This window comes from Phalacrocorax aristotelis, chromosome 12 (assembly GCF_949628215.1).
Source record: "Phalacrocorax aristotelis chromosome 12, bGulAri2.1, whole genome shotgun sequence".
NCBI lineage: Eukaryota > Metazoa > Chordata > Aves > Suliformes > Phalacrocoracidae > Phalacrocorax > Phalacrocorax aristotelis.
Genome location: NC_134287.1, coordinates 9,962,878 through 9,989,865, shown reverse-complemented (window position 1 = coordinate 9,989,865; position 26,988 = coordinate 9,962,878). Strand labels below are relative to the sequence as shown.

Genomic DNA, 26,988 nt, shown 5'->3' with positions numbered 1-26,988 from the left:
TACCTTTAGCAAGATAACCATCTAAGCCTTCTGCAGTGCAGCAATGCTCAGACAATGAATCATGTGCTGGAGTTGTCAGGATATGTACTTCTAGCTTTCCCTCCTCTTTCAAACTGCTGAACTTCATAAAAAAATTAATACAAATCAAATGAACGTGTCTTGGTTTGACTTTTCCATTTACACGTGTTGTATTGTTGTAATAATTTTATGCCATTTTAGGTGGCACAGAAATTGGATCCTGAATGGGGCGGCGGATATGTAATATAATCTGTTGGGATGTGAGCCTTCCTTTGAAAAATGTTCAGGCCTTTTCCCTCTTCACCTACCTGTATCCCAGAGAGATTTTGCAGGTGAATGTAAATCACAGTCACTGTAACCTAGAGAGACTTACACTGTCCAATGTGTGTGTGTATATATACAAACACGGTCAGAATCAGTAATTACTACCTTGTCAGGCTTTATACAGACATTTTCTTCTGGCTTAGGTGATGAATATCTGTGGTCTTGGAGAAGGATCTGTTTTCTCTTCTGCTGCTGCTGTGAAGTTCCCAGGGGAAATAAATAATGCACCAAGACAGGCTGAGTCCTGCAGAGCCGAAGTGGGGAGACTCCAGTACTGCTTTTGCTAGAGATGATTTTCATAGATTATGGCATAATGAGAAAGGAATGTACTAATACCCAGGTTGCCAATAAACCAGAATAAACTTGGTTCAGACACTAAAAAAACATCACCATACACACACATTTACAAACACAAACCCTTTGAGTAACATTAAAACTGTTACTTAATTCAGTAAGCACTTCAGGAAATTCAAAGAACGGGCTGGCTTAACAGTCCCAGTTATCACTCACAAGCTAGACAGCTTCAATGCCAAGCTGCACCACCACATTTGCCTGGTGCCCTCTCGATATCACCAAATTTTAGTGCAATATAACGTGCAGGTTGTCTCCCACCGCAGCACATGTCCACCACCTGAGCTTAAAAAACAAAAATCAAAGCAGCAGTGGTGGAGAGTGTAGAACATGCCATGCCAGTGTTAATATAAGACAGTTGTTGCAATGCTGTGGAAAGAGGAAGGGTGCAATAAAGGGATCTAAAATTCCCCTAAATCAGACAGATGTTACTACTATGCTGTTGTTCAAACCTGGTGCCCTTAAGCTTCTTTGCGGAAGTGATAGCTCTTGAGCAAACTTATTTCTCTGCTAGATCTGTAAGAAGATGCCCTTTAACAGTAGAATGAAGGCAGTGTTGGAAACACTTTTTAAATCCCTCGCAGCGGCGATTGATTGAGTTAACCCTGCTGCGCCTCAGGTCCCTCACCCCTTCGAGGAAAGCAGTGCCGCTTCTCTGCCTCCGAAGGATGGTGGGCAGAGCCGCAAGTTTCTGCTTGTGCCCGCTCCGGCCAGGAAAATGGGTCGGCGGCCCCGGGCTCTGCTCCTTTGCTTTGATAAGAACTACAGGCGAGGTTACGTGTGTCGACTGCTTTCCTGACTCTCAGGCACGACCACCAGGAGGGCGGAATACATCCGTGAAGCAAAATGAGCGCATTTCCTTTCCGTCCCCTGTGCCCTCAGCACAAAACCATCTGGGAAGCTAATGGGGGAGCCGGGAGGGAGCTCAGAGAGCAAACCGCAGCCTGCCGGCGGACGGCTCGGCTCCTAGGGCTGGCGGGGGTGGTTTGAAGGAGGAGAGAAAGAAACAAAAAGCACCCAAAGAGAAGAGGAAACCCGGTCCGGCCAGGCTGGGCGGACTCGCCCGCACCTCGCCCAGCGGAGCCACCGCCCCGGGAGCCCCCGCCGCCCCGCCAGGGAGCCCCCGCCGCCCCGCCAGGACCCCGGCGCCCTGCGCGGAGCCCCGCAGGGAGCGGCGGCCCCGGCCCGGTAAGTCTCGTCCGGGACTGCGGGAGGCCGAGGCCAGGGGCGGGGGGCGGCTCGGGGTGGGCTCTGCCCCGCTCCCCCGCACCGCGGCGGTTTCGGGGAGCGAAGGCGCAGGAGTAGGTGCGGCGGCGCCGGTGCCTGCCTGCAACAGGTCCCGGTGGTGCGACTCTCCTCGGTCTCTCGTTACGGAGCGACTGATGCACTTCGTGCTCGCTCCGTGCGTAAGCGGCCCGTCTCGGTGGGTGCTGGGTCCTGGGGCCGGAACAGGCCCTGGGGCAGATTGCTGAGCCCACCAAAACTTCTACACATCTTTCGCCTTTCCTCTCGCAGGAGCAGAAGGCAGCCAGCTTTCGGGGGCCCTGGGGGCTGCAGGAGCGCTGGCTGCGGCCGCCTTCAGCGGGGCGCGGGGGGAGCCCCTGCGGGACCCAGTCCTGCTGAATAGAGACCCCACAGCCGCCTCCCTCTGCTGCTGCCGGCAGCACGGGGGTCCTTAGGCCAGCGGTGACCTCAGGCGTGTGCCCTCCGTGCAGAATGCATCACTGAGCTTTGCTGCGCATTCGGTATTATGTGCTCGGGCTTTGCTTTGCTTGTTACAAAACTTATTTGCTTTTCTTCTGAGATGGAGTGTATCTCTCTAACGAGCACAAATAGAAGGAGTGATGTTTTTAGTAGAGCTGCTGTTCATGTGTGCAGGCATCTTTTTGAAGGTATCCAGTACATATTTGTAGCTCAGATCAGAGTGAGTCAGGACTGGGACACTGGAAGTCGTGGGCTGTAAAACTGACATGCAGAACCAGAGCCTTTAGCTGCCTTTGCATCTTCAACTTGGCAATCTCCCACTGAAGCAGTTCTCTTGGGAACTGCCACATTAAAATCCTTCAGGAAAATAGGAAAGGTTGCTATTGGTGCCTGTTATGCGGTCAGGAATGATGAGCTCCCACAGCACCTCTAAGCGAACATTACTATTAATGTGTTTTTAATGAGTGCTATAGGCCTAAACCATAACCAGCGCATCTCCTTCAGGCATGAGCGTTTGGTGTGAGCTGCCCGGCAAGCAGCACTTGAGCAGGAGAGCGGCTGTAGTGCAGCATCGTTTGTTGTGTGAGGTTTTTGAGTTTGGTTTCATGATGATGATAATGTTCTTTTGCAGCTCTGACTAAAGTGATTCTGTCTACCTTCACAGACAGCTGCTTTTAAGACCTACTGGTCCCAGTTTTCCTTAATATAGTTGACAGGGGGTTTCTTCAGTTCTTGAGGAAAAGTAGAGCACGGAAATTAGGAATGGAAATGTAAAGCCTTCTTTTCAATCTTGTTGTTAGCACAATAGATGCTTCACGCTGCTCCCACATGGGAAATGCACATATTAAATGTGATTGCCACAGATGTGGAGAGAGGTGAACTGATTTGCCAAAGGTCAGGGAGCCAGTGCCAGCACTGGGATCAGCCCTGAGGGCTGCTTGGCTCCCAGGTGGCAGATGACACTTTTTTTTTGCATGACTTGGGTGTGCAGAATGCAGTGATCTATGTTTGCACCAGCATTGTCTGCAAGGCAGAAACGACCTGTGCACACCAAAGGCATTGTATCCGTTTACCAAGAGCTCAGGCTGTGGCCCCTCCCCACCTGTCTTCCTCTTTTTGTTGCTTGGAGCATTGCAAGACATGAAGAACAGCATTTTTTCTATTTTTTCTTCCTTCCCCCCCCCCACTCCTTACAAGTCAGACTAAGTAGCCCTGGTCAGGGACTGAGGGACTTCGCTTTTCCTGAGTGCTTGTTTCAGGCCATCTGACGGCTAGGGCCACCAAAGCTGCATGTCCTGCTCCCCTTTTAGTTTTGTTGGTTCTCTCCATGGCCATAAGGGCTCCCACGTGCCTCTGCAGCACGGCGGTCTCAGAGGGATGCCAGTGCCTGTGATCCTCCTTACGTGGCAATGAGTAACAGGGGGAGGGAATCTGACCCACAGAAACCTAAAACTGGTGTTCCATGAGCTGATCTAACTAATTCCTGAGTTTGTTTTTTAAGCAAAAACTGTATGGTTTTCATAAGGACAATTTTAGGCTGGGTTTTGTGACTGTTTACCTGCTGACTGTTGTTTCAGTCTCTTGGAGCTTGCCTGCAAATAAATTAATGTAAATTGTGTGATATCAGGGAACACACTTAGTGGATTGTATTATTGTATTGTGGTGTACTTTTTTTTTTTTCCCCAACAGCTTAAATCGGTTCCCTGAGTGCAATGGGTACGCGGCCAAAGGGGTGGTTTATTTTTCTAGTTGTATTGCTTTCTCCTGCCAGATCTGCATCCCGTCTAAAACAACTGTCCTGGCAAAATGTAACCTAAATTCAGCCTCTATGAACAAGACTCTATCTCTATCCTCTATCAACATTAAGAAGCAGTTGTTCTGGTGAGCACTGGTGAAGTACATGAACTCCATGAAGAGTCTGCATGAGTCTGCCTGCTGTCCCATGCTGTCCTGTCCTGCATGCTCTGCTCCACAGGATCGCAACTGTGGTCATAGCAATGGTGCAATGGAGAAGGGAGCTGGAAGAAAGCTCCTGGCTTGTTCCCGCAGATCCCTTTCAAAATGGGTTGTTGGGCGGGCCAGCTCTTTCTCTCCCAAGTGTTATTATAATACATTTACACAGGGAAAAAGCAGGTTTGCTGCCAGGCAGCATACTTTCCATCAGCACACGTAATTGCTAGGTGGCGGAAAGAGGTAGAGACTCTGGTTTGCAGACTGGAGGAAGGGAGGGAGGGAGTGTGGCCAGGGTGTGCGCTGTGCGGCATCGTCGTGTGCCTGACCATGAATTCCAGTTTTTGCAGGGATGTGGGCTCAGCTGTGTAAGCAAAACCTTCTGCCCATTCACCCCTCAGCGTGAGCAAAAGGAAGGGAGGCAGGTAGCCAAGCTTCGAGCAGCTCAAGGGGCAGAGAGCTGGCCCAGGGGTGCAGCTGCAACAGGGCTCCTTTTTTTTAGCCTATTTTGATTTCCATGCGCACGTGCGCCATGCAGAGTTGGCTGAGTCAACCTTCACAGGTGGTTCAGCAAAACAAACAGGTTTTACTGCCATGACCTCAAGGCCAGACTAGCTGCTGAGCTGCACTGGAGCAGGGGTGGGTTTGATTTCTGGTATGGAGAGGAGGCCCTTGTATGGGGCTGACCCACAACAAACACTGTGCTCTGTTGCTTGGACTGCCTCTGAGGAGTGAGAGGAGGTTTGTGAGGATGCAGCACAGACCCACCCACTGCTGAGAGGGACCTTCTTATAGTGACCTTAGACAATCCCCTAAACTTCAATCAAGGTCTCTCCAACATCTGTACACACATAGCAGAGGGAAACCCTGACTTAAACTCTGTCTTTTGGGATTTAAAAATTATTTTAACAAGTGAGAGCGCCTAAGTCCCATAGCAGCAGTTCCTGCACAGCACTTCATAGCTCCTTTCCTCCAAGTAGAAGCGCCTGCTGTACCTAACTGGCCCTAAGCCACCACGCAACAAGGCATTGCAGGCCCTGGGGGTAACAAACACCCACTGGGATATTACAGTGCAGATCCAGCCCTTTTGGGATTGGGGTGTCTTGCTCCTGTGCTTGGCAGTCTGCGCTGCGGCTGGTAGGGTTGTGGCGCTGGTTGAGCAGAGACACAAGGAGCCCTGCAGGCTGCGAGTCGCTGTGAGGTCAGGGCAGAGCCCGTTTGCCTGATTTGGCCTCGCAGTTGAAGACAGAAACAGAGAAGTGAAACTGTACACACGGTCTGGTCAGAGCAGGTACGTGGGAGGAGGGAGGGTTGAGCCATCCCCTCCCCAACGGCTGCTGAATTGAAGGGGTTCAGGAGAGCAAGGACGTGTCAACCCAATACGGAGCCCTTAAAGGACCCAGATTCAAAGTCCAGCTCAGCCCACAGAAGGGCTATTTATGGTTTTATCATCCTTTGGATCAAGACAGAGGGTTTGAAGTGGTGATCGTGGCTGGTAACGAGGGTGATGGATTCCTGTTCCCCAGTCCACTCGTGCGCAGCTGGGTAACATCTCCTTTATCTGCCTGCAGTGAGCTTGTCGGGCCCTCACTCCTGCTTCTGCTCGGAGGACTTTGCTTTGTTTCCTGTTTCACCTAAAATTTCTTAACTTCTCCCTCCTAAAATATGGTAGTTATCTGTTGTGGTTCTGTGTTTCATATCTTCCTCTGTGCTCATAGGCTTATTTCCTGCCTCTTCTCCTGCGTTTTGTGTTTCTCACGATAGCTCTTTAAACCCAGGTCCCCCAGCACACATTTCTACATCACTCTAGCTTCTTATAGCAGCTATATGCCTTTTCTGAGAAAAACCAATCCCAGACAAAACTGTCCCAGCCCTTGCACTTATGCAGCTGCTAATTTGACCCTAATCCATTTTAAAAGGAGAGGGCTGGTGGGTGAGGGTGGAGTCAGAGGAGGGAGGTTCTCGCTTGCTGGTGTGTTTGCAGCATTGACAGACCCATGATGTGATTTGCATGCTTTCCCCTGGGAGAAGCAGCATTTTAACTCTTCCCTGATCACTTCAAAGCTGATTATTTCTTGTCTCTTGAGCTTGTATGATCATTTTATTAGGTAAGGGGATGAGTTAATCTCTCCTGTAATCAATCTGTAATTTAGATAACTTCATTATGTACCCATCTTCTGCCTGAACTTCCTCATTTGTTCTCTTTGTGTTTTGCAGACTTCCTGGCTGTGCTTCAGTGGTGGGTGACTGAATATAGTCTTCTCTGCATCACAGTGATAGTAGTAATGCGAAGTTTAATGAGCACCTGTAAAGTCGTGTAGCAGGTAAGTGCTCCAGGGGTCATTCTTCCTTCCAGATTTGGTGTGATTTAAAAAAGCTTCTTGATGGGCTCTCACTAGGAGGTCTTGAGCCTTTCAGCAGAAATGCCTGAAGGAAAGTGGTGTGGCTCATATTTTAGTAAGCGTTCCCAACAGTGAGGGTCAGACAGCATTTGCAAAGCACAAGTAGAAATATTGTGAAGGTTTAATTTGGAAATGGCTTCAGTTTGGAAGATCAGTGTTAAAAGCCTCTCTCTTTTTGCGTTCAGTAGAAAATTGCTTTTATCTGACTGCTTCATACAGTTGGGGTCTAGTCAGAGAGTGATGGCAGAAGGAAACTAACTGGTCCAAGCTTTGCTGACAGCAGCTACTGCTGCGTTTGCTGCTATGCGGGAGAACTTCTCAGAGGTACCTTACCCGGATTGGGTAAGCACTAGATCCCCCTTCGTCCAGGTGTTAGAGGGAGAGCAAAGGTCTGGAAGTGCCTAGATAACCTCCTGACGGTCAGAGGTGAGAGCAGAGGCAGCCAATTGAAGGGAAATGGTGGTTTTACAAGCCAGAAATGTGTAGAGTTTTCATGTTTGTATGAAAACCGCTGAAAAACCCACTGAGAGCAGAACTACTGGGTTAAATCCAGACATCTCTGCGAGCATGTGACAGGAGGCTCTGCAGGTAGCAGTGGTGGGAAGGGAAGAACAGGAGCTGATGGCAGAGGGAGCTGCCAGGGCAGCAGTCCTGGCTGCCACAATGTCCTGCCTCAGCTCTGAGTACCTGTTACTTCATGTGCTCCATGTGATTTTTTTTCTTATTTACTCTGGATCTGCATCTGTGATGGGTGGTGTCTGTCCCCTTCTTCCAATCCCAGTCAGTTCAAACGGCTGCTCTGCTGTAGCAAAGCTCAGCTCACAGCATTCCCTGGCATGCTCCTCCAGCCAGCCCCAAAGCTGTGAGAGCTGGCCCGTTGCCATCCTCCTGTGTGTACATGAAGCTCTTTCTCTTTTTACTTTCCCCTCACTGTCTTTCATTATTATCCCTCTTCCAGATGCAGGTTTTTCTGGCTGAACTAGCACATTATTCATATCAGTGATATTTGCCTCAAGGTAGAGATGCTTTTTCAGCATTTACAGGGAAACATCTGATGCACCCCACTGCCATGCATGTGGCTTGGAAAAACCAACCATGGTATTGGCAAGGATGAGGACCATTGAGGCCAACTGTTGCAGAATTTAAGCCCTGTTAGGCACAGTCTCCCACTCATATGGTTATTTCTGTTGCCTGGCAAAGGAAACTGTACTGTTCCTTCACTTTCAAAACCAGGGAGAAGAGCACGTAGAGGAGGTTCTTGCGCCTGAGCAGAAGTGACATTAGCTATAAGGTGTCAGCTGAGCCACCTGTGTAACCAGCTGCATCTTTCTCTGGGTTGCCTCAAGGGATGGTGGGTGCTGTCAATTGAAAAGATGGAGTTTGTGGCCAAACCCAAAGGAAAACAATGACGATCAGCTTCAGAGTGCCTTGCTTTCAGTTCTTCCAAATTGCAGAGGATTCGGTGATGCTTGGTGAGCACCTGCTGAGGAGTGGGAACAAACAGTTCCCACGCTGCCCGCAGGGAGGGAAGTAGCTCCCTAAGACAAGATACTGCCTGTATGTCCCAGAATCCCAGCAAGGCTTACAGCTTGTTTTGGAGAAAACACATGCAGTGATAAGGAGACTTTCCTACAGGTAGAAGTAGTTAAGCAGTAGTCTAGACTGCCTTTGGAGGCAGAGATGGAGATTTGCTGGAAGCTTTTCAGAACAAAGTAGACCAAGACTTTCCAGAAACCATCCAGATGCAGTGAAGGCCATGCATGTAGTTGGAAGGGGGACGAATGTATTACTCTTTCAGATTTCTTTTTTTCCCTTAATTTTTAAGAGCTTGTAGAATGTTAATTCATACCAGAGATGGACCTAAGGAGACATTTTCAAGCTTAAACTGTGACACTTGATGTTCACAGTATAGTGCTTCCCAGAGGGGCCTGTGTGTGGATCTGCTCCCAAAATGCTTAGATTCTAAGCTATTTCCTCCTGGATGTTCTGGTACCTGACTGCCACTGGTTTCAGATGAGAGTTTGACTTCTAAAAGACTGTGGAGATTTAGCAACCAAATACCTTGGGACTGTTGGAAAGATGAGAGAAAACACTTGGGTTTTTTGCAGCACAGCCAATTCTGCACTGCAGGTTGCAACCCATTCAGGATAACTGAAGAAGACCCTTATCTTTTTCTCCCAGGCTAGTAGAGGCAAGGATGAGATGGGTATCTGTATTTTGGGTAGCTGGAATCCATCAGCTGACCCTCACCTACTGTAACACACAGTGACATAAATTATCTGGCACACTAGGTGACTTAAGGACATAGAGCTCTACTGCGGACCTACCTAGCAAGCTGGCTATGCTCTGTTTAAGTATCATGGCCATACTCTTCTGCAGCCAAAGTCAGAAGACAGTCTGAAGGTGCTTGGCTGACATCCATCCCACCTCCCTGTTAAGCCATAGCTGCTTCATGCTCTTGGAGCGAGTGCAGGGTTTTATGATCTCAAGCTCTGAAGGAGTTACGGGAAGAAATGTCGACTGAAAGGGACGGGTTTGCGTTATAAGTCATCCACAGCACGTGCTCTCAGCTCAGCCTTGTATTTGCTGCTAGTCCTGGACACTTTCGGTCTCCCATGCAGAACTGGAAGCTGTCTTTTCCCCTTGCTAAGCTAAGCTCCTTGCTTGCTGCAGCAGAGGGGTTTTTTGTGCCTATGAGCAGGGGCCCCACAGCTATGACTCACAGTTCCCATTACGTTGTAACTCAGCCTTTAAGTGTGTGGAGAGGCTGTCCCTTGGCTTTCAAACAAAGCCTTCCTTTGTTGTGCCTATATTATAAAGGAAGCAAGCATATGTGTTCACCCCACACATCCCAAATGAAAACCACGTGGCTTCACGGCCTTAACTTGTGTTTGGTACTTTTGCTACAGCAGTGCATGTTAACATCGCTCTTATCCCATGGAGTCTTTTCAGAGTTTTTTTTCTTCCAAGCATTCAGTTTACAAACTCTTCAGGGAAAGAAAGAGCTTAAAGATGTTTTCTTTTGTTGGTAAGCAGAGGGGACTGAGTAAAGAGCATGTGAAAATTATTAAATATGGGTGCATGTGGCAATAGGCTGGTCTCTGAGTCGTTCCCTTGGGTGAAAATGGCTCTGAGTTGGTGGCCACGGGCGCTGAAAGGATGAGCTTCATGGGGATATTGTACGGAAGTAGGGCAGTTTGTTTTCTTGTATGGCCTTGCTTTTTTCTTCTGATTTTTATTTATTCAAACTCATTTTGAAAAGCAGGGTTAGCCATCAGTACTCTGCAGCCAACATATTTGTGTGCGTGCGTGTCTCTTGGCAGTTTTTAGGTTTATGACTAGCGAGCCAAGACTGGGCTTACTGCTTCCCAAAGCATTTGTGTTGTTTCCCCTGCTCTTTTCTAGAGCCACCAGGTAATGAAGTAAGAGGGCCTGATTCTTCCTGCACACCAGCGTGTGCAATGTAGGGTGCCTCTGCTTAGATCAGGGAGTCATCCTAGTGAGAGTCAAGGAAATGAGGCACTGCAGGAAAAGTGCTCTTTCTTCTCTCCTCCTTCCGCACCCTCTACCCATCCCTGCAGGGGCTTTCACAGTCTGTGTTTTGGTTTTTTTTTCTTTTAATTTATTTAAGGAACTACAATGTATTTTTATAAAGAAGCTGGGATTTTGGGCAATGGAATAAAGCATTGCTTTTCATTTCTGTGGTGATGTTTTGGCTACAACAGCCAGCTTTTAAATATTGTTCCTCCCCAACTGTTTGAATAAAACAGCTGTAACTAATTAGCAAAACAATAGTCCAATATCACACAAACCGCCAATCCCATCCAGTGTTTCTTTCTGAGTTCTGTTTAAGTAGATACTTGGGCCTGCAGGTGTCCTGACATAGGAGTGTGACTTTGTCACTGAGGCAAGACTGTGATGGAGTAGATCTCAGATCACCCAAATTCCCAGCCTGCAATGACAATTTCTTTTTGCTGTGGTTTTGTTCAGCATTGCAGTGTGGAAGCGTCTGGCAACTACTGTGCTTTCTGCTGTCTGTAATATATAAGTGCTCACTGTTACGTCACTGAGACAGGACTTCATAGTTTCACATGTAAAACATAATCATTCTGCGAGTCATATCTGAGCTGTGCCAATATCCATACGTTTTCTTCCTAGATGTGCTGGAGTGGTGTGTCCGTGCTGGGAAATCAAATTTCTAATAGTGTTTCCACCAACCCTTTTAATACCAAAGCACTTGTTTAAATAGATGTACAATATGCAGTTAAGATGGATGCGTAGCGATGTAGGGCATATGCTTATTCTATGATGAGGAGAGTCACAGTAACCACTGCCTGTTTTAGCAACACTGGTGTGATTTTCTCCACCTTGTTGAGAATTAAGTGGGGAAAAGGAGAGTAGATTTAAACAAACATCTTGGCAATTGAACCTTTTTTGTATCCTCGCCACCTTTCCCTGAGGTGACTGCCAGATCGGATCAATGAGCCGTGGCTGCCCGCACATGCGAGGGGAGGTCGTGTGGCTGGGAGGATGACAGCCAGAGCGGGTCCCAGCGTGAGCACCAGATGGAGGCCAGAGAGCATTTGTGCAGTGACATTGCTCCATACACTGTGGTTGACACTATCAGGCTTTCAGTAAAGCAGCAGGGGGCTTGTGTCCATCTGTGCTGGTGAAAGATTATGCAAGGGAATGACCGGCTATTGCCCAGGCTCCCATCACATTGAGCTTGAGGGGGAGAGAGCTAGTGAGGTTGTAAGCCAACCTTCTTTTTTTTATTTCTTGGTGTGTGTCTTCCTCCTAAAAAAAAAAATCCTCACAAAAGTACAGTCTACTCCAGTTTTTTTCCTCACAGTTAATAGGCAAAATTTTATTTGGCTTAAAAAGCCAAGCTGTTCCTGGCTGGGATCCTACCAAAACAGCTCAGTATGTGGGTGGGAGCCACATGCACAGTTCCTACCTTTCCCCTCCTGCCTCCCTCACAGCCAGCACTATGTTCCAATTTGTAAAACCCCTTCTCGGCCATAGCAGGGGGAACCCGAGGCACTGCACAGACTGCTCATGTGCCGCTTGCTGACAAAAGCTGAGCTGGCTTGCACGGTCAAAAAGCAAAACAGCATGTTCAGGCAATGGGCAGGATGCTGAGCAACACACTCCTCATGCTGTTAGCTTTGTCTCCTGGTCTCCATGGGCACCCCCTCTTTGGTCCAGCTTTACAGTGAGTAAATGGTGAGTCCTTTGGGGGCATGACACGGTTCTGCATTTATTTAGCAGATATTAAAGCTGTCCTTGATGGTGGCTGCTGGCTTCTGGGGCAGGAAGAGGGGGCCAGAATCATGTTCTGGTCAGTGGTGTGATACCTGTATGCACTGAGGAATAGTGACTTAGAAATATCCAGATAAATCCCCTACTTGCTGATGAAACTGAAAATCTAACAGGTGCCACATCTCTTTGGGTTTTGGAAAAGAGCCCTAGAAGGCAAATAGCTCCTTCTGAGCCAGAAAGAGAACTGTGGATCGTCTAGACTTTGGGGGAAGGAGGGCTATGGGATCTTATGGCAACAGCTTACAAATGCATATGTGAGCAGAGAAAGTTGGGGCAGGAAGGGAGGACGTCTGAACATCTTGAGTGCTACTGCAAGAAGAAAAGAAACAATCTGTCCTAATTTTACCCACAGCAGCCACTGGAAGATTAGGGGTTCAAACTGCAGCAAGAAAGAGTTAATGAGGCATGAGAGAAAGCTTTCTGATGGAAAAGGTAGTGAATGACTGGAAGACATATGAGAAAGGCTCCCTGTCCTTCCCAGGGCAAGTCAAGCACTCCTCTGCTTTGAGAGATGCTGGCAAAATCACTCCTCACTTGGACCTGGGGCCGCGCAGTAGTGTCTGCCTCTAGAACAATGTCAGTGCCGCTTGCATGCTTATCTACCCCAAATCTGCCTGTCCATGGGAAGGGAGGGCTACCTAGTCCTGTACACAGGATGAGCATCATAATTTCCTTGGAAATACCTGATCTGGTGACCCCGGCAGGAAAATATTGCTTCCGAAAGTCCACAGCAGACCTGTTGGGCAGGATGTCCGACTCGGGCTGCGCGACTGACCCCGTTGGCACTACAGCAGGCTCTGGACAGGGTGTCCACGGATGTTACAAAAGGCTAATGTGTTCTCAGTCAAACAGCAAAACAATAGTTATCAGGCAAGTGGCCCAACTGCTGTCCTATGGTCAAGCAGCTAATCTGGGGTGGGGCTTCCAGGCATGTTTTGGAAGGCAGTTGCTCTGCCATACCTGTCTTGTGTAGTCCTGAGCAGGCCAGCTGGCTTGTTCTGGTGGTAGACATGGTTGCGGTACCAGTCTCCAGGTGTCTGCACCTCATGTGTTGGTGCATTTGGTCCTTTCCACTGGTGGCTTTGGTAGAGAGCCAGAGACAGAGCCTGATCCCACTAGTCTGTGTTGAATCAGCTGCAACTGTGTTGGCAGCTGAAATGTGGTACTTTGTCGCGCTAATTTAATGCTCAGGACGACAAGTCAGAGCATGAGTAATAGCTGCGGTGGCTGGAACTGTCCTGTTCCTGTCAGTAGCTCATCACACCAACATCCTGCACGCAAGCTTAATTCATAGGGGTGGAAAGATCAGCCCAAGTTGGTGCCACTCAGCCTCCGTATTGCGTTTTTGTGGCTCCCAATTTTCCTGGCTGGACTGTGTGTGCTGCAGCTGACTGTGTGCTCTAGAGATGGGAGAGCAGGAGCCTCTCCTGGCTGCCCCGTGCTGCTTCGCCTCTGGGTGGGCTGTGCAGGGTGCTGTCAAAGCTGATGGTGGAGCAGGAAGTGGGGGATCTTTGTGGCTCTGTGCAGTTCTGGGGACGTGTTCTTACTGCAGCAGTGGGGTCTTCATCATGGAGGGTAGAAACCAACTGAGGATCCTTATCTGAGGCTCTGGGCTCTTGCCGTCTGCGCCAGGTCAAAGGAGGCAGGATCACATGCGCTAGTGCATATGCAGTGGGGTGGGAAGGGTAGACTGGTGCAATAAACCCTTAGTCACCCTGGGGTGTGTGTCAGTACATGGGCTCTGAGCAGTTGCCTTGGCTATAAGGGCCCTCCAGCCTCCCTGAGGGTCCATTGCCTCTCCAGCACCACCTGATGCCACAGCCCCACCTTGCTGACTCAAGTGAACATGGAAACTCGTGTTCTGAGATGCAGTGCTTCGGCTTGATGTTTTCTAGGAGCTGGCTTAGCTGGCAGTATCCATCACACCATGGTGCTGTATAACCCGCAGGCCCCAACAAACGTGGTGTTGACCTGGGAGGAAACTTCACTCACTTCTGGTCTGAAATTCTTCACCAAAATGTGACTCCTCCCCTGCCCACCCCAGAAAATACCTCAGTGAAAATGGTCGCAAGAACAAGACAAGTTTGACTGAAGTCCTGCCAAAACCAATTCCCTAAGTCCTGTGAAAGCCTGGGTCAAACGTGCAGAGCAGAGTGAGCATTGACCTGAAAGCAGCCAAGTGATGAGGGCAGCAACTTCGGGGGCTGGGAAGGAGACCAAAGCTTAGATTACTGTTAATGTCTCCTGAACTTTGAGGAGAGCCTTCAACAGAAGTTTCTGTCACTCCAAGTAAGTGGTCAGACTATAAGAGCATAGACATGTGCTCTGTTTTTTAAGTGTGTGCATAATAAAATTAAAACCTGAAAATTCTCTCATTCTTCTCAGTGCAAAAGAGGCAAAATTTGAACAACAAATGCCCAGCAACAGAGTCCTCTCCAGACCTCAAGAACCTTCGCAAAAAGAGTCTCAGAAATCATATTTGTTTCCATGAAAGTTCTGTTTTCAAAACTTGGCAGCTTTCAATGAAAAAATCTCCCAACCAGCTGTAGTTTCTATCATCTCTTTGAATCACCTCTTTTCTTGCAGCCTACCAAAGCAAAACACAATGTGACAGACACCTATTCACTGCTTTTTGTGTCAGCCAAATCGCAGGAAGCAATCGAGTGTGTTGTAAATGACATCTTGGCGTATTCCAGTGCATTACTGAATGGCATTCAGTGCCTTGACTTGGGTTTTTCTAATTTAAGAATCAAAGCTTCAGGTCAGTCCTATCAGGTTTATTGATGAAACCAGCCAGAGCCTGTTTTGCTTCCCATGATTCAAAATTTAGGGGAATAAAAAGGTGGAAAAAAATATAGCCGTATGAGGAACTCTTGGGGAAAGAAAGAGACTGTTAATGAAAGGGAAATATTCTCCTATGTCTTCAAAGAAGACGGAGGGTTATCTGGGCTCAGAGCACATGAGCAGCCCACAGATGCAAGTTGCAAGTGGCTGTTTAACTCTCTCTCTTTTCCTTTGCCAGACTCAGCAGAAGGCAAAACGGTCTGAAGCTGCTGTGGAAAAGGGTGCGAGGGAGGCTTGGGAACATCAGAAGTTGAGCACATTTTAGTTGGAAGGGATGGGATGTAGTTATGGCTTTGAGCATCATCATCTCTACGAAGGACTTTGTTGGTCATGCAGGGAAATCGCCTATGGAAGGGTGGCTGGTGGGAAGGGGGGGAGCACACACTGCCACAGGGCAGTGGCTGTCCCAGGTCGGCCCACAGGAACACCAGATGAGCTCTGTGATGCTCCCGGGTGAGCAGGTCTTCAAAGCAGAAGCTGAAGGTAGACCTGAGCTCTGCCCCCATGCCACATAAAACACCACTAAGCAAATCTGCTTGCACTAGCACGCACTCTTCATCTTCAGGACTGGCTACAGTCATGAAACAGTATGATGGCTATTTTTGTATTGTCTTGCAATAGTCTCTGCAGATGATCTTCCTTCAAGGCCGCTGGTGCAGGTCCTGGGTACTGCAGGTGGTGCGGAGACAGATACTGCAGAGATGCAGGCACAGCAAGTGCTGGTTTGCAGAGCTCAGCACCAGTTTCTTGGCTTAGGGGGCCGCATTTGTGCCGGTCAGGAGCCGCAGCTTTGCCTTTGCTTCAATGACAAGGGGCTGAGCATGGCTGGCGAGTCAGATCTCACTTGAGGGACCATTTTCAGAGCTCCAGCCCATTTCTTCTCCAGCCTTTGGCATGGCTGGTGCTTCCCGGTGTGGCAAAGGAGAAGAGTGTTTTCCAGTGGCAGTTTTGGGGCAAGCCTCTCTGGGCACACTCACCACTTGGTTTTTGTGATGTGTATGTAAGAGGATTTCAGCTAGCTCTCAGAGTGCCCTTGCGGAGGGTGCTCTCTAGCCATGATTTCACCTTAGGCAAGCCACTGCCTGGCTGTGTGAAGGCTTTATGTACCTGTGAGCTTCATGTGCTTCTTCCCTTTCCTTGCAACATGCTACCTGTAACTGTGGTCCAGGTGAGCAGGTGAACCAAACATTACTGAATTGAGTCACAAAGGGCTTTCAGATCAGCTTAGTGTGAGAGCTTGTCTCCTTCTGCGTGTGGCTTCATGGCACCAACCTGAACTGCATGATAGCAGTGTTATCTTTCCCCTTTGCCTCGTGGGGTTCCCCATGTTATCCAGGACCTGCTGTGGGGCTGATCAGGATCCTCCAGCTGGGGAAGCTGCTGCAGGCTTGAAAGGATGAGGCCTAACTTGCCTGGAAGCTGTGGGTGGAGGGCTGCAGGTGCTCTTGGTGAAGGCTCTGAACATACCAAGTGCTGCAGGGTACAGCTGATCATTGTTTCTAATTGTGCAGCAGAGCAATCAGCTGCTTTTATCTCTCTGAGCCCTCGCTCCCCAGTTGGAGAGTAGGATGGTGCCTGCCCCCTCACTTCCCAGGGTTTTTCACCTTAAGATCAGTGAAGTACCCAGTCACTGAAGCAGTGAGTGCACAGAAAAGCCCAGAAGGAAACTAATTCTGGTGCTAGAGGCAGGTTTGAACAAGCAGCATCATGTGCTGGGCAGTGAGCAGAGACGGAGCTTTGCATGGAGATGTTGAGGCTCCAAGTACCTGCTTGCTCCCGGCCCTCCTCCCTTCCTTGAGTGACTTTCCTCAGCCTCACTGCTCCTTTCCCTGCTTTGTGCCCGTGGGAGCACAAGAGGTGGGGTCTCTGCTCTCTCACCCTGGGAACGCCCCAGCCCGAGGAGCAGGGCAAGGGCAGGCTTGGCTGCCCATGGCATGCCTGCAGTGTGGTGAGGACCGCAATGCGCTCCTTCTTGGTCTTTGGAGCCCTGGGACCTGCTGCAAGAGGGTCAGCAGAAAGTAGGTAGATGTAAGCCTGTCACCAAGCCTGGGCATTGTCTGTGTTTTGAATGGGAAAAAAAATAGCTGGGCCAGAAATTTGGAAAGCATTGAAGGGTTGAAGATCACTTTGGGAACTTGCTGTTTAAAAACTCATGAATACTTTTTTTTTTTCCTCGCGTTTGAAATGTTGCTAAATTGGATGCAGAGATGAAACAATGATGTTTCTTTTTCTTAGTCTCCAGCTTGGAAACATTTGGACTCTCCTTCTTCCCCACACAAAAGCTGTCTCAGCCAGAGGAGGCATAAATATTTTTATCAGACTTAAATTGCTTCGGCTAAAGTTAAAAGCAAGGGGAAAAGAGCGGCCTTTGTTATGGGGAAGGCTGGACCGCCCTAGCAGGCAGTGCTACTGGTTTCACCTGTATTATTTAGACTTTCCATATTAGCCAGGAAAGCTGTGTCTGATGAGGTGTGGGAACGCTCTGCCCCTACCATCCTTGCTACTGTCAAGGCCAGGCTCCACTGACTTTGGTCAGAGAATGGTTAACCTTAAGCCTTAACTGGGGTTAATGTTTTCCTTCATTTTCTGGTGTGGATAGTTACAGTAGCAAAAGGGCAGTTTTGACCAGTAAAACTTCCATTGTTCAGACTGAAAACAGACATGCCTCTTGCAGATTCACGTAATGTTGTCACTTCCAGTTTTCATCCTGACTCTTTTCCAGAGGCTGATGCCTGTAGAGTTTGCTGGGGGAGAAGGTTGTGTGCATGCTTCCTAATCTGCTTCTGTAAAATCAGCTGGGGTAGCTTAGACTGCCAGTGTGAGTTGGAACAAATTCAGCTGAGCCGGCTAGTGATGGACTTGGGACTAGCAAGAGCTTTGGGGCAGGTAACCTCTGGAAACAGCGTGCCTGTGAGCAGCTGGGCATGGGAGAGTCTTGCAGGGTACAAGAAGATCCTACGGAAGCTGACTTCTTTCAGCCTTATGCATCTAAGAAGTAATCTGGTAACAGTAAAACATCTCACCCGCAGGGACAGAGGTCTAGGAGGGTAGAGCAGCAATGTTGTCCTGATCAAGACTGCAAGAGGAGGCACCTGGCCCTTGGCCATGTTATTTTTAAGCTTGGAAAGCACATGTAGTCTGCCAGAGCGTAGCACTAAGGAAAGGAACTCACCAGCACTTCCTGCCCTGCCCCGGCAAACTGATAAAGCTCTTTGCAATTCAGTGCAACCCCAGTTTATTTTTAAAATGTGGCCAGGCATGGAGCTCACAGATTAACTGGCGCACCCATCTTTGGGCATTAATTCAGGTTTAATTCATTGCCTAATGAATTAAAGAATTCATGTAAAAAGGACAAGAAAAGCCAGCAAACCGTCTCCAGAGCAATGTCTGTGTAAGGACATGCATCTGTGCATGTACATAAGATGTTAAAAAAGGGTAGTTAGTAAATGTTGCACAGGGAGGGGCACTTAACGTTATCCTGAGCACTGTGTGAATTTTCTTGCTGCTTGGACAATTCATCTCAATCCTGCTCCGTTCCCTTGTTTTTCCGGTCCCAGCCCTCCTGTAAGCAAAGCTAATTACATGCCGATGGATGCAGTTCCCATGTGCAGTTAGTGCTCACACTGAGGAAATCTACGTTCCTGCAATCAAAAGCCAGCAGTTTGTTGTGCAGTGATGATAACAAGGCCCACTGGGATGGATCTGTCTTTATTGCATGCCCTGTGGAGGCATAAATGAGATTGCCAGCGAAGTTCTCCTCCTGCCAGACACTGGGACAGCAGGGTTGCTGTGGTACCAAAACATGCTGGTTCAGGCCAGGAAGGAGCTATTGCAGGGAGAAAAAATTGCAGCCATCTGCTCCCAGTCCACACACGGTGCCTCACCATCTCTGGGCTCTCTGGGAAACAGCCTCATTCCCGCAGCAGGATGAATTAGTTTGTTGGGAATGAGATTACTCTTTCTGGTTGATTAATTAGGTATTTTAAGGATAGGCTTTATTTCTGTAACAGAAATCCTTTTCTCGCAAACATACTTTTGAGGCATTAAAGGGGCTGCGTTAAAACGTCCCAGCTGGAAGAAGAAATACCCCTGCTTGTCCGCCCTGTCCTTCTGATCTCCCTGTGCTAGGACTGAGGGGTCATGTTGCTAGAAAGAGGGACTGGTGAGCTTGCCATGTCTCAGCAGTGGGTGACAACCTCAGATTGTCCTGCCCTGAGCAGGTGCTTGGGATCTTGACAGCAATGCTAGCCCTCCAGAAACAGAAATGCCACCTGGGAGGAAACAACCCAGACTTTAGCCTGAGCACCCTCAGGCCCAGACCTCTGGGAGGCCTCGTCAGGGCCAGGCGGATGCCCCAGCAATGGGACCGTGTCCCAGAAAGCTGGGAATTAAATTCTTTCATCATGAGCCCCATGGCGTGGAAAGCTTTATTAAGTCTGAGCAGCAGAGCCAGTAACTGCATGAAGCAACTCCAAAACACCATAGCAGTCTTGGTCATGCCAAGGCCTGTCAAAGGGGTGACATGCGGGACCGTTGCTGGCACAGGGCTGCCTGCGGCCAGCACAGTGACACCAACACCCAGGGTGTGTCCTCACAGCCACACTGACATTGCCTCAGAAAGGAGTGAGCTGGCTGCAAGCACCACTGTTAAGGGGGTGCTTGGGGAAGATGACTTAGATCAAAGCCATGGTGTTTACTAGTGTCTTCCACAGATTATTAGTGAAGTAAGCACCAAAAATAAACAATGCGATGTTTTTAAAACCACTGGGTTAAAGGACACCCTTTCCTATTTAGCAATCTTTCTGTCTCAGCCCTTTTTCCGGGGACCGCAGTCATGAGGCATCCTGGGGGCTGGGAGGGTTTGCCACAGCCTGGCCCTGATGGTGCTGAAAGGCAGGAAAAGCTTTGCCTCTAGTGCCTGCTTAGAAGCACAAAACCATTCAGGCTTGTTCCCACCCAGGTGCACATAACCAGCACTGACAGTGAAGATTGCTCTGATCCAAGCAGGCTATGTGGGTCCCCAGACATGCTTAACATGGAAGGTGGCCAGGACAGCCCTGCCTATGCCATTGCCAGGTCTGCAACATTAGCCTTATGTCGAGGGAAAGCAGTGGTCATCTCCAGCTCTACTTTTTTACATCTGGGGAGGTCCTGCCTGCTTCTTTCCATTTCTGTCCTGAGAACTTTAAAGGAAGGAGAAATGACATGCCTTCCTACACTGCCCCAACAGCATCACAGTGGGTTGACAGCAGCAAGTGCCTTTACAGTTCTGTTCTTCAAAGATAATTTGATAAGAGGACACTTTCATCCCCACTATCTGCTGATAAAGTCTCCTTGGGAAGCTTGGTTGGTAACTTGCAGAAACAGGCATGTGCTTAGGAGCTTCTAGACTCAAGCAGTTTTTTCAGGGCTAGAAAGGATGCCAAAGCTTTTATTCAAGTGGGGAGTTTCTTTCATTTTTCTTCTTGAGAGAATATATTCTGAATTGTGGGTCATTCTGCCTTTCTTTCTCTTCTAGGGAAGGAACTGCCATGCCCGTGGGAATCTTCCGGGTGTGCCTAGTGGTGATTACAGCTATTGTCAACCACCCGCTCCTCTTCCCTAAAGAGAATGGCACTGTCCCTGAGAACACGGAAGAAATCATCCAGAAGATGAAGGAGCGGGAGGAGAGCCTTCGGCTGGAGCAGTTGCGTTTGGAGCAGGAAATCGCAGACCAGGAAGCCACACAAAAGGCTCTGGAAAAGGCTGCAGAGGTAGTGGAGGAAAGCAAAGAGGAAAAGGTCCGATGGGATATGTGGACTGCCCTTTCCATGGTCATCTTCCTGCTGATCGAGCTTTGGAGGCAGGATTTCCAGGAAGGGAATTGGCAGGACACAGGAGGAGAAGAGGATGACATGGCTGTCCTTGGGAAAGCATTTAAAGGAGTGGCCTTCCCTGACAAGGCTGTCTTGGCCAGCTTCTATGAGAAGCGCATCCTAGGTACTACTGGAGACATGGCCAGGATGCGGGAGATGGTGGAAGGCTTTGCAGATGACCTGCTGGAGGCCTTGAGGAGTGTTTGTAACCGGGATGCTGACATGGAAGTGGAGGACTGCATGGGTGTGGGGAGTATGTATGAGAATTGGAGAGTGCGTAAACCTTTTGTCTGTGATCTGATAGTGCCTTTTGCCCCCCCCGAGCCATACCGTTTCCAGTCCCAGACCTGGTGCTCTGGTGACTCTTTTCCCCCAGATGAACAAGGTTATGGCACTATCAAAGTATGCAGGGCAGATGAACATGGGACAGGTTGCATCTGTGACAAGACTAAACTAGGGGAAGATATGCTGTGCCTCCTCCATAGCCAAGCCAATACTACCAGGCCAAGCAGTGAGATGGAAGACCTCCTGTGCTTCAAAAATACTCAATATCTGGATGCTGACCAAGTCATGAAGTGGTTCCAGATTGCGGTCACCAAGGCCTGGAACAGAATCTCCCACAAGTACGAATTTGACCTCTCCTTCAGCCTCCTGGACTCACCAGGAGCTCTGAAGATAAAATTTAGGTCAGGGAAATCAATTGCCTTCAACCTCACCCCTGTGGTGCAGTACGAGAACTCTGACGTTTACTTCATCTCTCATTTCCCTCAGAGCAGCTTGGCAGCAGACCTCCCGTCCAGCACTCACTGGTTTCTCACCTTCGCAGTGTATGAGAGGAGGTTCATCCATCTGGTCTCCAAAATGCTGCCCACTAATGCCTGCCATGTCAGCTGCCTTCAGATCCTCTCCTTCCTCCATGGGAAGCAGTGCAGTCTCACAGGTCCGAGCGGGCTCACCAACTACCACCTGAAGACAGTGATGCTGCATCTCCTGCAGGCACGTCCCAGTCAGGACTGGGCCCCAGAGAAGTTGGAGGCCCGTCTACAAGACATGCTTAAATTCCTGGAGAAATGTTTGCATGAGAAGAAGCTCTGCCACTTCTTCATTGGCAATGGGAAGGTACCAGCAGAGCTGGGCTTCCCCGTCATATTCCAGAGGGCTGAGCCTCTCAACCTTTTCCGTCCTTTTGTGCTACGCAGGGATGTTTACAGGAAGACAGTGGACACGTTCCACGAGATGCTCAGGAACATGTCTGCGCTGATAAAAGAGTACACAGTGCACATTCCCATTGCACACACCAATGGGATCCATAAGGAATCCCTTTAACAAAAGCCAGCAGGAAAACACTTGTTCCTCTAAGCACAAGTCCAGAGGACAGCTTTCTGAAGCCTCCTGGAGACAGTGGACTTTGCCAGTACAGCTTCTTGTCTGCAGGTGAACCAGTCTCGGGCTGTGGTTTCTGCAGTAAGGGAGAGGGGATGGGGGGAGGATAGGAAAAACTGGAAGACATGGTATAAAAGTAAGTTTCCACTCCGCTGGTATGCTGGCTAGGTTTTATGCAGCTAAGAATGTATTTTTCTATTGTGCCTCAGTCACGCTACAGTGGTGGTGAGCAACAAATATGACTAATTTATTCAGATGCCTGCAATGCAAATGGTGGTGGTGGCCAAATACTTCATTTCCTTTGGAAGGGGGAGATAAGGAAGGGGTGGAGGAATCAGAGGCAGGATCTTGGGATTACAAGAGCCTGTCTGCTTGCAGACAGCAGGAGCTCTGCAACCAACGGGAAGTACAACATAAGACTCGGTGCTGAGCTGGGGAGGAGGGTCATGCACAAGATCCGGACTGGATGGAGATCCTCAAATCAACCACAGCTCTTGAATCAAAAGGTAACTGTAGTTCTAAAAAAAAGCCTTCTTGACAGGACTTGCAGCAGTAGTTTAAATGGATTGTCCTGTCCTTCAGAAACACCCCTGCACATTTATTCTCCCTGGGGAGGATGCAGCAGAGCAGGCAGCAGAGACTGTGTCTTCAGACCATTTCATTCGAGTCTTCCATTTTCTTCATGGTAACATGGCTAGTGGTTTATATTCCTGGCCATTTTCCATGGATAAATGGACAGGAACCTTTTTACCTTAAATAAAAGAGAGAAACACCATTATTAGGTTCTGGCCGTTTGGTTTGTTTGTTTGTTTTCCTTACCTCGGGGCAGCAAGGCTGAGAACAGCCGAAAGAGGAAGGACTGCTACAGGTTTTGCTTTAATAAAAACAGTTCTCCAGAATTATCCTGTAATGAAGCTAATCTCAGCAGTCTGGTAGCAGAAGGGAACAATCACCCTTCAAATGAAAGTGTGACTGTTCAAGCATGGTTTTAACGAGGCTGAGGCCAGCAGGATGTCTCTGAGTTAGGAGGAGGGAATGCAAGAGGTGCTCATGTACCAGAGCTTGGCAGCGCTATCTCTGCAGCTGCCTGTGGTCTGTGTCACATGCCTTCTGCTCCCAGACACCCAGGCAAAAGCTACCTGTTTGCCTCCATATGGGGCCTCCTCAATCCTTTTTAAGACTGCTGCTCTGATGAGGCTCTGAGGAGCTGCGGGTAGCAGAATGTAATTTGCTGAGACAGGAGTGCGATAGGAAAATGACAGCTTCTGCAGGCTTTCAGGCCAGGGGAGAATCTTGAGGCATGTGCTGAAAAACCCAATGCAGAAATGGAGAAGCCTGAACTCTCTCAGGAAGCAGTATGTCAGTGCCGTGCCAGTGGGCTGCCCAGCACTGGTGAGGGAGCTTTGCTGGAGGAGAGGGCTCAGTAGCATCTCACCGTCCTTCATGTGCTTTGTGCAGGATCCAAGCCAGGGCCTCAGTGCGGATCTGCTTTGTGCTGGTCCCGGAGGCCTGGCCTCCAGTGCAAAGGGCCTTTCCCAACCATTTTCTTACACTAGGATTTCCTGCAATATTTTACACTAGGGCTTCTCTGAATCCTGTTTGCAAAAGGGTGGTTGTTCTGGATGGTGAGACCCATCAGGGATGATATTACCATGACTCCACAGGTCCCTTTTTATCAAACCTCTCCTACACATGCATCAGAGAGAAGATTTAATCCTGTATCATTACTAAGGACAGCGTGCAGCATGAGGTTTATTATCCAGCCTGTTGATAAGCAAACTCTCCATAAAGATGTCCTCTCCTCCCTTTTCCTACACCAGTGAGGGACATTTCATGCAGAAAGGCGGAAAAAGCTGTAACTCCCATTTCCACACCTGGTTTATAAAAAAGCACAGGTGGGGACAGGGAACTCTGCTCAAATTGCTGCTCCCCTTGGCTTTTACCATCACAGCTACGGGGTGATTAAGCAATACCTCTGCGCAGAATGTAAGGGGTAGGAAGCAAAATGAGAGAGAAGAGGCTGGTGGGTAGTACCAGTAGGACAGTCATGATCATCAATGCTTGTTTCAGCACCCTTGGCAACGAGTGCCTGGGAGACTGCCAGGGCTGGCAGAGCAACAGGGCAGGACTAATTGCTAACGCTAAAGAGTACAGTAAGCCCCTGGCTTTCATTAGCACAACCAAGTGAGAATTCCCCAGTAGAAAAGAGGGCAGGAGCAATCTCTGGGGACACAGCAAGCAAGTAGCGACAAGCAGAGGAACAGGGAGGGTGGGTGAATACTGAAGCCTGGAGGCTACATTGGAAGCTAAGTTGTTTGCAGACCGAAGCAATTTGCCATTTTTACCTGGCCAGATTTATTGCACAGCGCCTGTAGCAGATCCAGCTTTGCATGGGCTGCTGGCAGGCAGGTCGTGCCGAAGCAGTTGTGGTCAGAGTTGCTTCTAAATGTGTTCCCAGGCAGAGAGAAATAAAAATTTCTCTGCCATTTCCTGTCAGGAGTCTAAATTTAGCCTGTCCAAAGAAACAAATTTGTGACACAGGTCTCTCAGGAAATGACGTTCAGGGTTGAAAAATAACTTCTTTGTAAGGTTGAGCAGGGGGGGAGGATGAGAAGAAAAGGCTGTTGAACAGAGTAAGGTAACTCCCCTGTTAAAATGTCAGAACAAAGCTTTGTAACGCCAGTCCTACGGGCTTGTAAACATGCCTAAACTCGTCTTTACACATCTCCAAGCACTGCTGCTCAGACTCAAAGAGAACCTAAACTGATAAGTGGATTGAATCTTTTGTTCTTCATTTTCCGTATTTGTGTGCCTCTTCTCTCTTAAGCCTGAACTGACCCTGAAGCGTTCCCATGGGATTTAGTTGAACCCAAGCTGAGCTGAACCGAGGAATTTATGGGTTTGATTTCCCTGAAAACAAATTGCTTGGCTTAATTTTCCAACATGCAATATGCTCATTTTGCCCTGAGCACCTTTTAAGAGGTCTGTCCTGCGTTTAGGCTGCGAGGGAACCCATTCATACCTATCTGGGGGGAGAAGTGCTCTCTGATTATAAGCTGTGCTCCAGTAAGCCTCGGGGCAGAGATCTTTGTAAGCCATATACCGGTATATATACCAGAGGTATAGACACGTCCCATCTGAGGAGACATGGGTACACAGCATTTCCCTGGATCAGACCTCTGCGGTGATACAAGGAGGCCATGATGTGAATGAAGCACATCATTCCTTGGACTGCCCTCTCTCCCCTGTATTAAATCTTTGCCCACCAAGTACTAGCCCTATCAGTAAAAGGCCACACTCACATTTCATAAAAAAGGTTTCTAAGACAGTTCAGCGCCATCAGCTGTCAGCCAGTAAAAATGTCCTAAGACATTTTAGTGCTGCCCATGTTTAATTCTGCCTTGACTGAAGTCTGGTGGAGCATTCATAGGAAGCAGCTTTAAATGGAGAGGGGTGGAAGTTGGGTTTTGTGGCTTAACGTGAATAACGTTCTTTTAAAATCAAACAGCATATGCCATCTTGGTTACAAACATCTCTTTGGTAATGCCTGTATCTCCATGAGAGCTCCTGAGGAAGGGTAAACTGCCTGTCCTGGACCTCTTTCTTGTGTCCCAGTGCTGTTCTTGCTATTTGCTAACCAGGTGAATTTAACAGATGAACCCGTATTGCCTTCTGCTGGTTTCCAACTGCTCCCTCCACCTCAACTTGTGGTTTTAATATTTTATTATAGGCTTTGTCAAAGCAATGGAATTAGTGGTGGCTTGATAGCAGCCATTGATCTACAACATAGCCTCAGGTGTCATTTACCTTTAGGAAATGTGTTGGTCTAAGGTTATTATTTTTGTTCAGTAGCTGAATGTCTTCTAAGGGGAGCTGTTGGGAGTTCACGCTTTAGTGTGTAGCAACCATAGAATACGGCTTCTCTCTCTCCAACTTGCTCTGTATACAGGTCTTATGGGGGTATAACGATCTATTTCAGCAAAGCGATCCAAAACTTTATCCACGTATTCAAGCAGCAGGATTTGGTGCTTGGTCGCCAGATGTTTTTAATGCAAAGCCTTTGGAACATTTTCTCTGTGGTGAAGAAATTAGTTTTTTCCACCTGTACCAGTTGAGCTGCTGGTTATTGAAGGGTTATTCTCATAGGATCCTATATAGTAAACAGCTTTATTTATTACTTGTCTCTTTTTTTAGGACTGTGTGTGTTTGTGTAATATGTTAGCTCAGAAGCAAAACTGTACTATGAAGATCAGTCTTGGCAATGCAGCTGAGATGGGCAATAACACCAAAACTCTCCAAACTAAGGTCTTCCTTGACTGACAATGCTGTATTCAAACCGCTGCTTTTATAGCAGGACACTGTTGAATTTGTATAGATCTTCTCATGCAGCTTTATTTATAATAAAGGAAGTATTGTACAAAATCTAAAGAAGTCTGGGGTCTTTTTCTAGTTCCCCCAAAAAGGTTTCTGAGAAACTTCCTGAGAAAAGGTTCCCCCAAAGTTCCCCCAAAAAGGTTCCTGAGAAAAGCAGAAGGATGGAGTGGAGTGCCCAGTGCGAGCCTAGCACAGTGAGCCCAATAACAAGAATCCCTGTGATTTCTGACTGTCTATAGAAATTGTTCCAGAATAAGATGCAATGTGAACATGAAGTGGAATAGGTATTCCAGAATAATGCCAGGGATGTCAGACTTCCTGACAATATGAATCCACAGGAATTTGAAACAATTATTCTGGATATCTCTGCTCAAAAAACACCCTTTTGCACAAGCCCTCAATATTGCTGATTGATAGATGTTGCCCTTATTGGCTGAACCAGAAATCTCCTGAATTTCTAG

General features: G+C 48.4%; 1 protein-coding gene across 4 annotated transcripts; it reads left to right on the top strand.

The window, feature by feature from the left end:
- The first annotated feature begins 1,297 nt into the window (after window positions 1-1,297).
- Window positions 1,298-24,033, top strand: ITPRIP (inositol 1,4,5-trisphosphate receptor interacting protein). Of its 4 annotated transcripts, none has more exons than XM_075108273.1 (4): window positions 1,323-1,881; window positions 6,565-6,671; window positions 13,967-14,360; window positions 20,434-24,033. In XM_075108273.1, the coding sequence occupies exon 4, from the start codon at window positions 20,447-20,449 to the stop codon at window positions 22,094-22,096; it is 1,650 nt and encodes a 549-aa protein (XP_074964374.1). In that variant the 5' UTR covers window positions 1,323-1,881; window positions 6,565-6,671; window positions 13,967-14,360; window positions 20,434-20,446; the 3' UTR covers window positions 22,097-24,033. The 4 variants fall into 4 exon arrangements, 3 of the variants coding, with proteins under 3 accessions (XP_074964374.1, XP_074964373.1, XP_074964372.1); XM_075108272.1 differs by lacking the exon at window positions 13,967-14,360 and adding an exon at window positions 4,169-4,278; XR_012662926.1 differs by lacking the exons at window positions 13,967-14,360; window positions 20,434-24,033 and adding an exon at window positions 7,983-8,222 and having other exon boundaries at window positions 1,298-1,881.
- The last annotated feature ends 2,955 nt before the right edge of the window (window positions 24,034-26,988 follow it).

Bases quoted from the DNA above. Each gene is read 5' to 3' on its own strand.
- ITPRIP (XM_075108271.1), top strand. From the start codon at position 20,447: ATGCCCGTGGGAATCTTCCGGGTGTGCCTAGTGGTGATTACAGCTATT.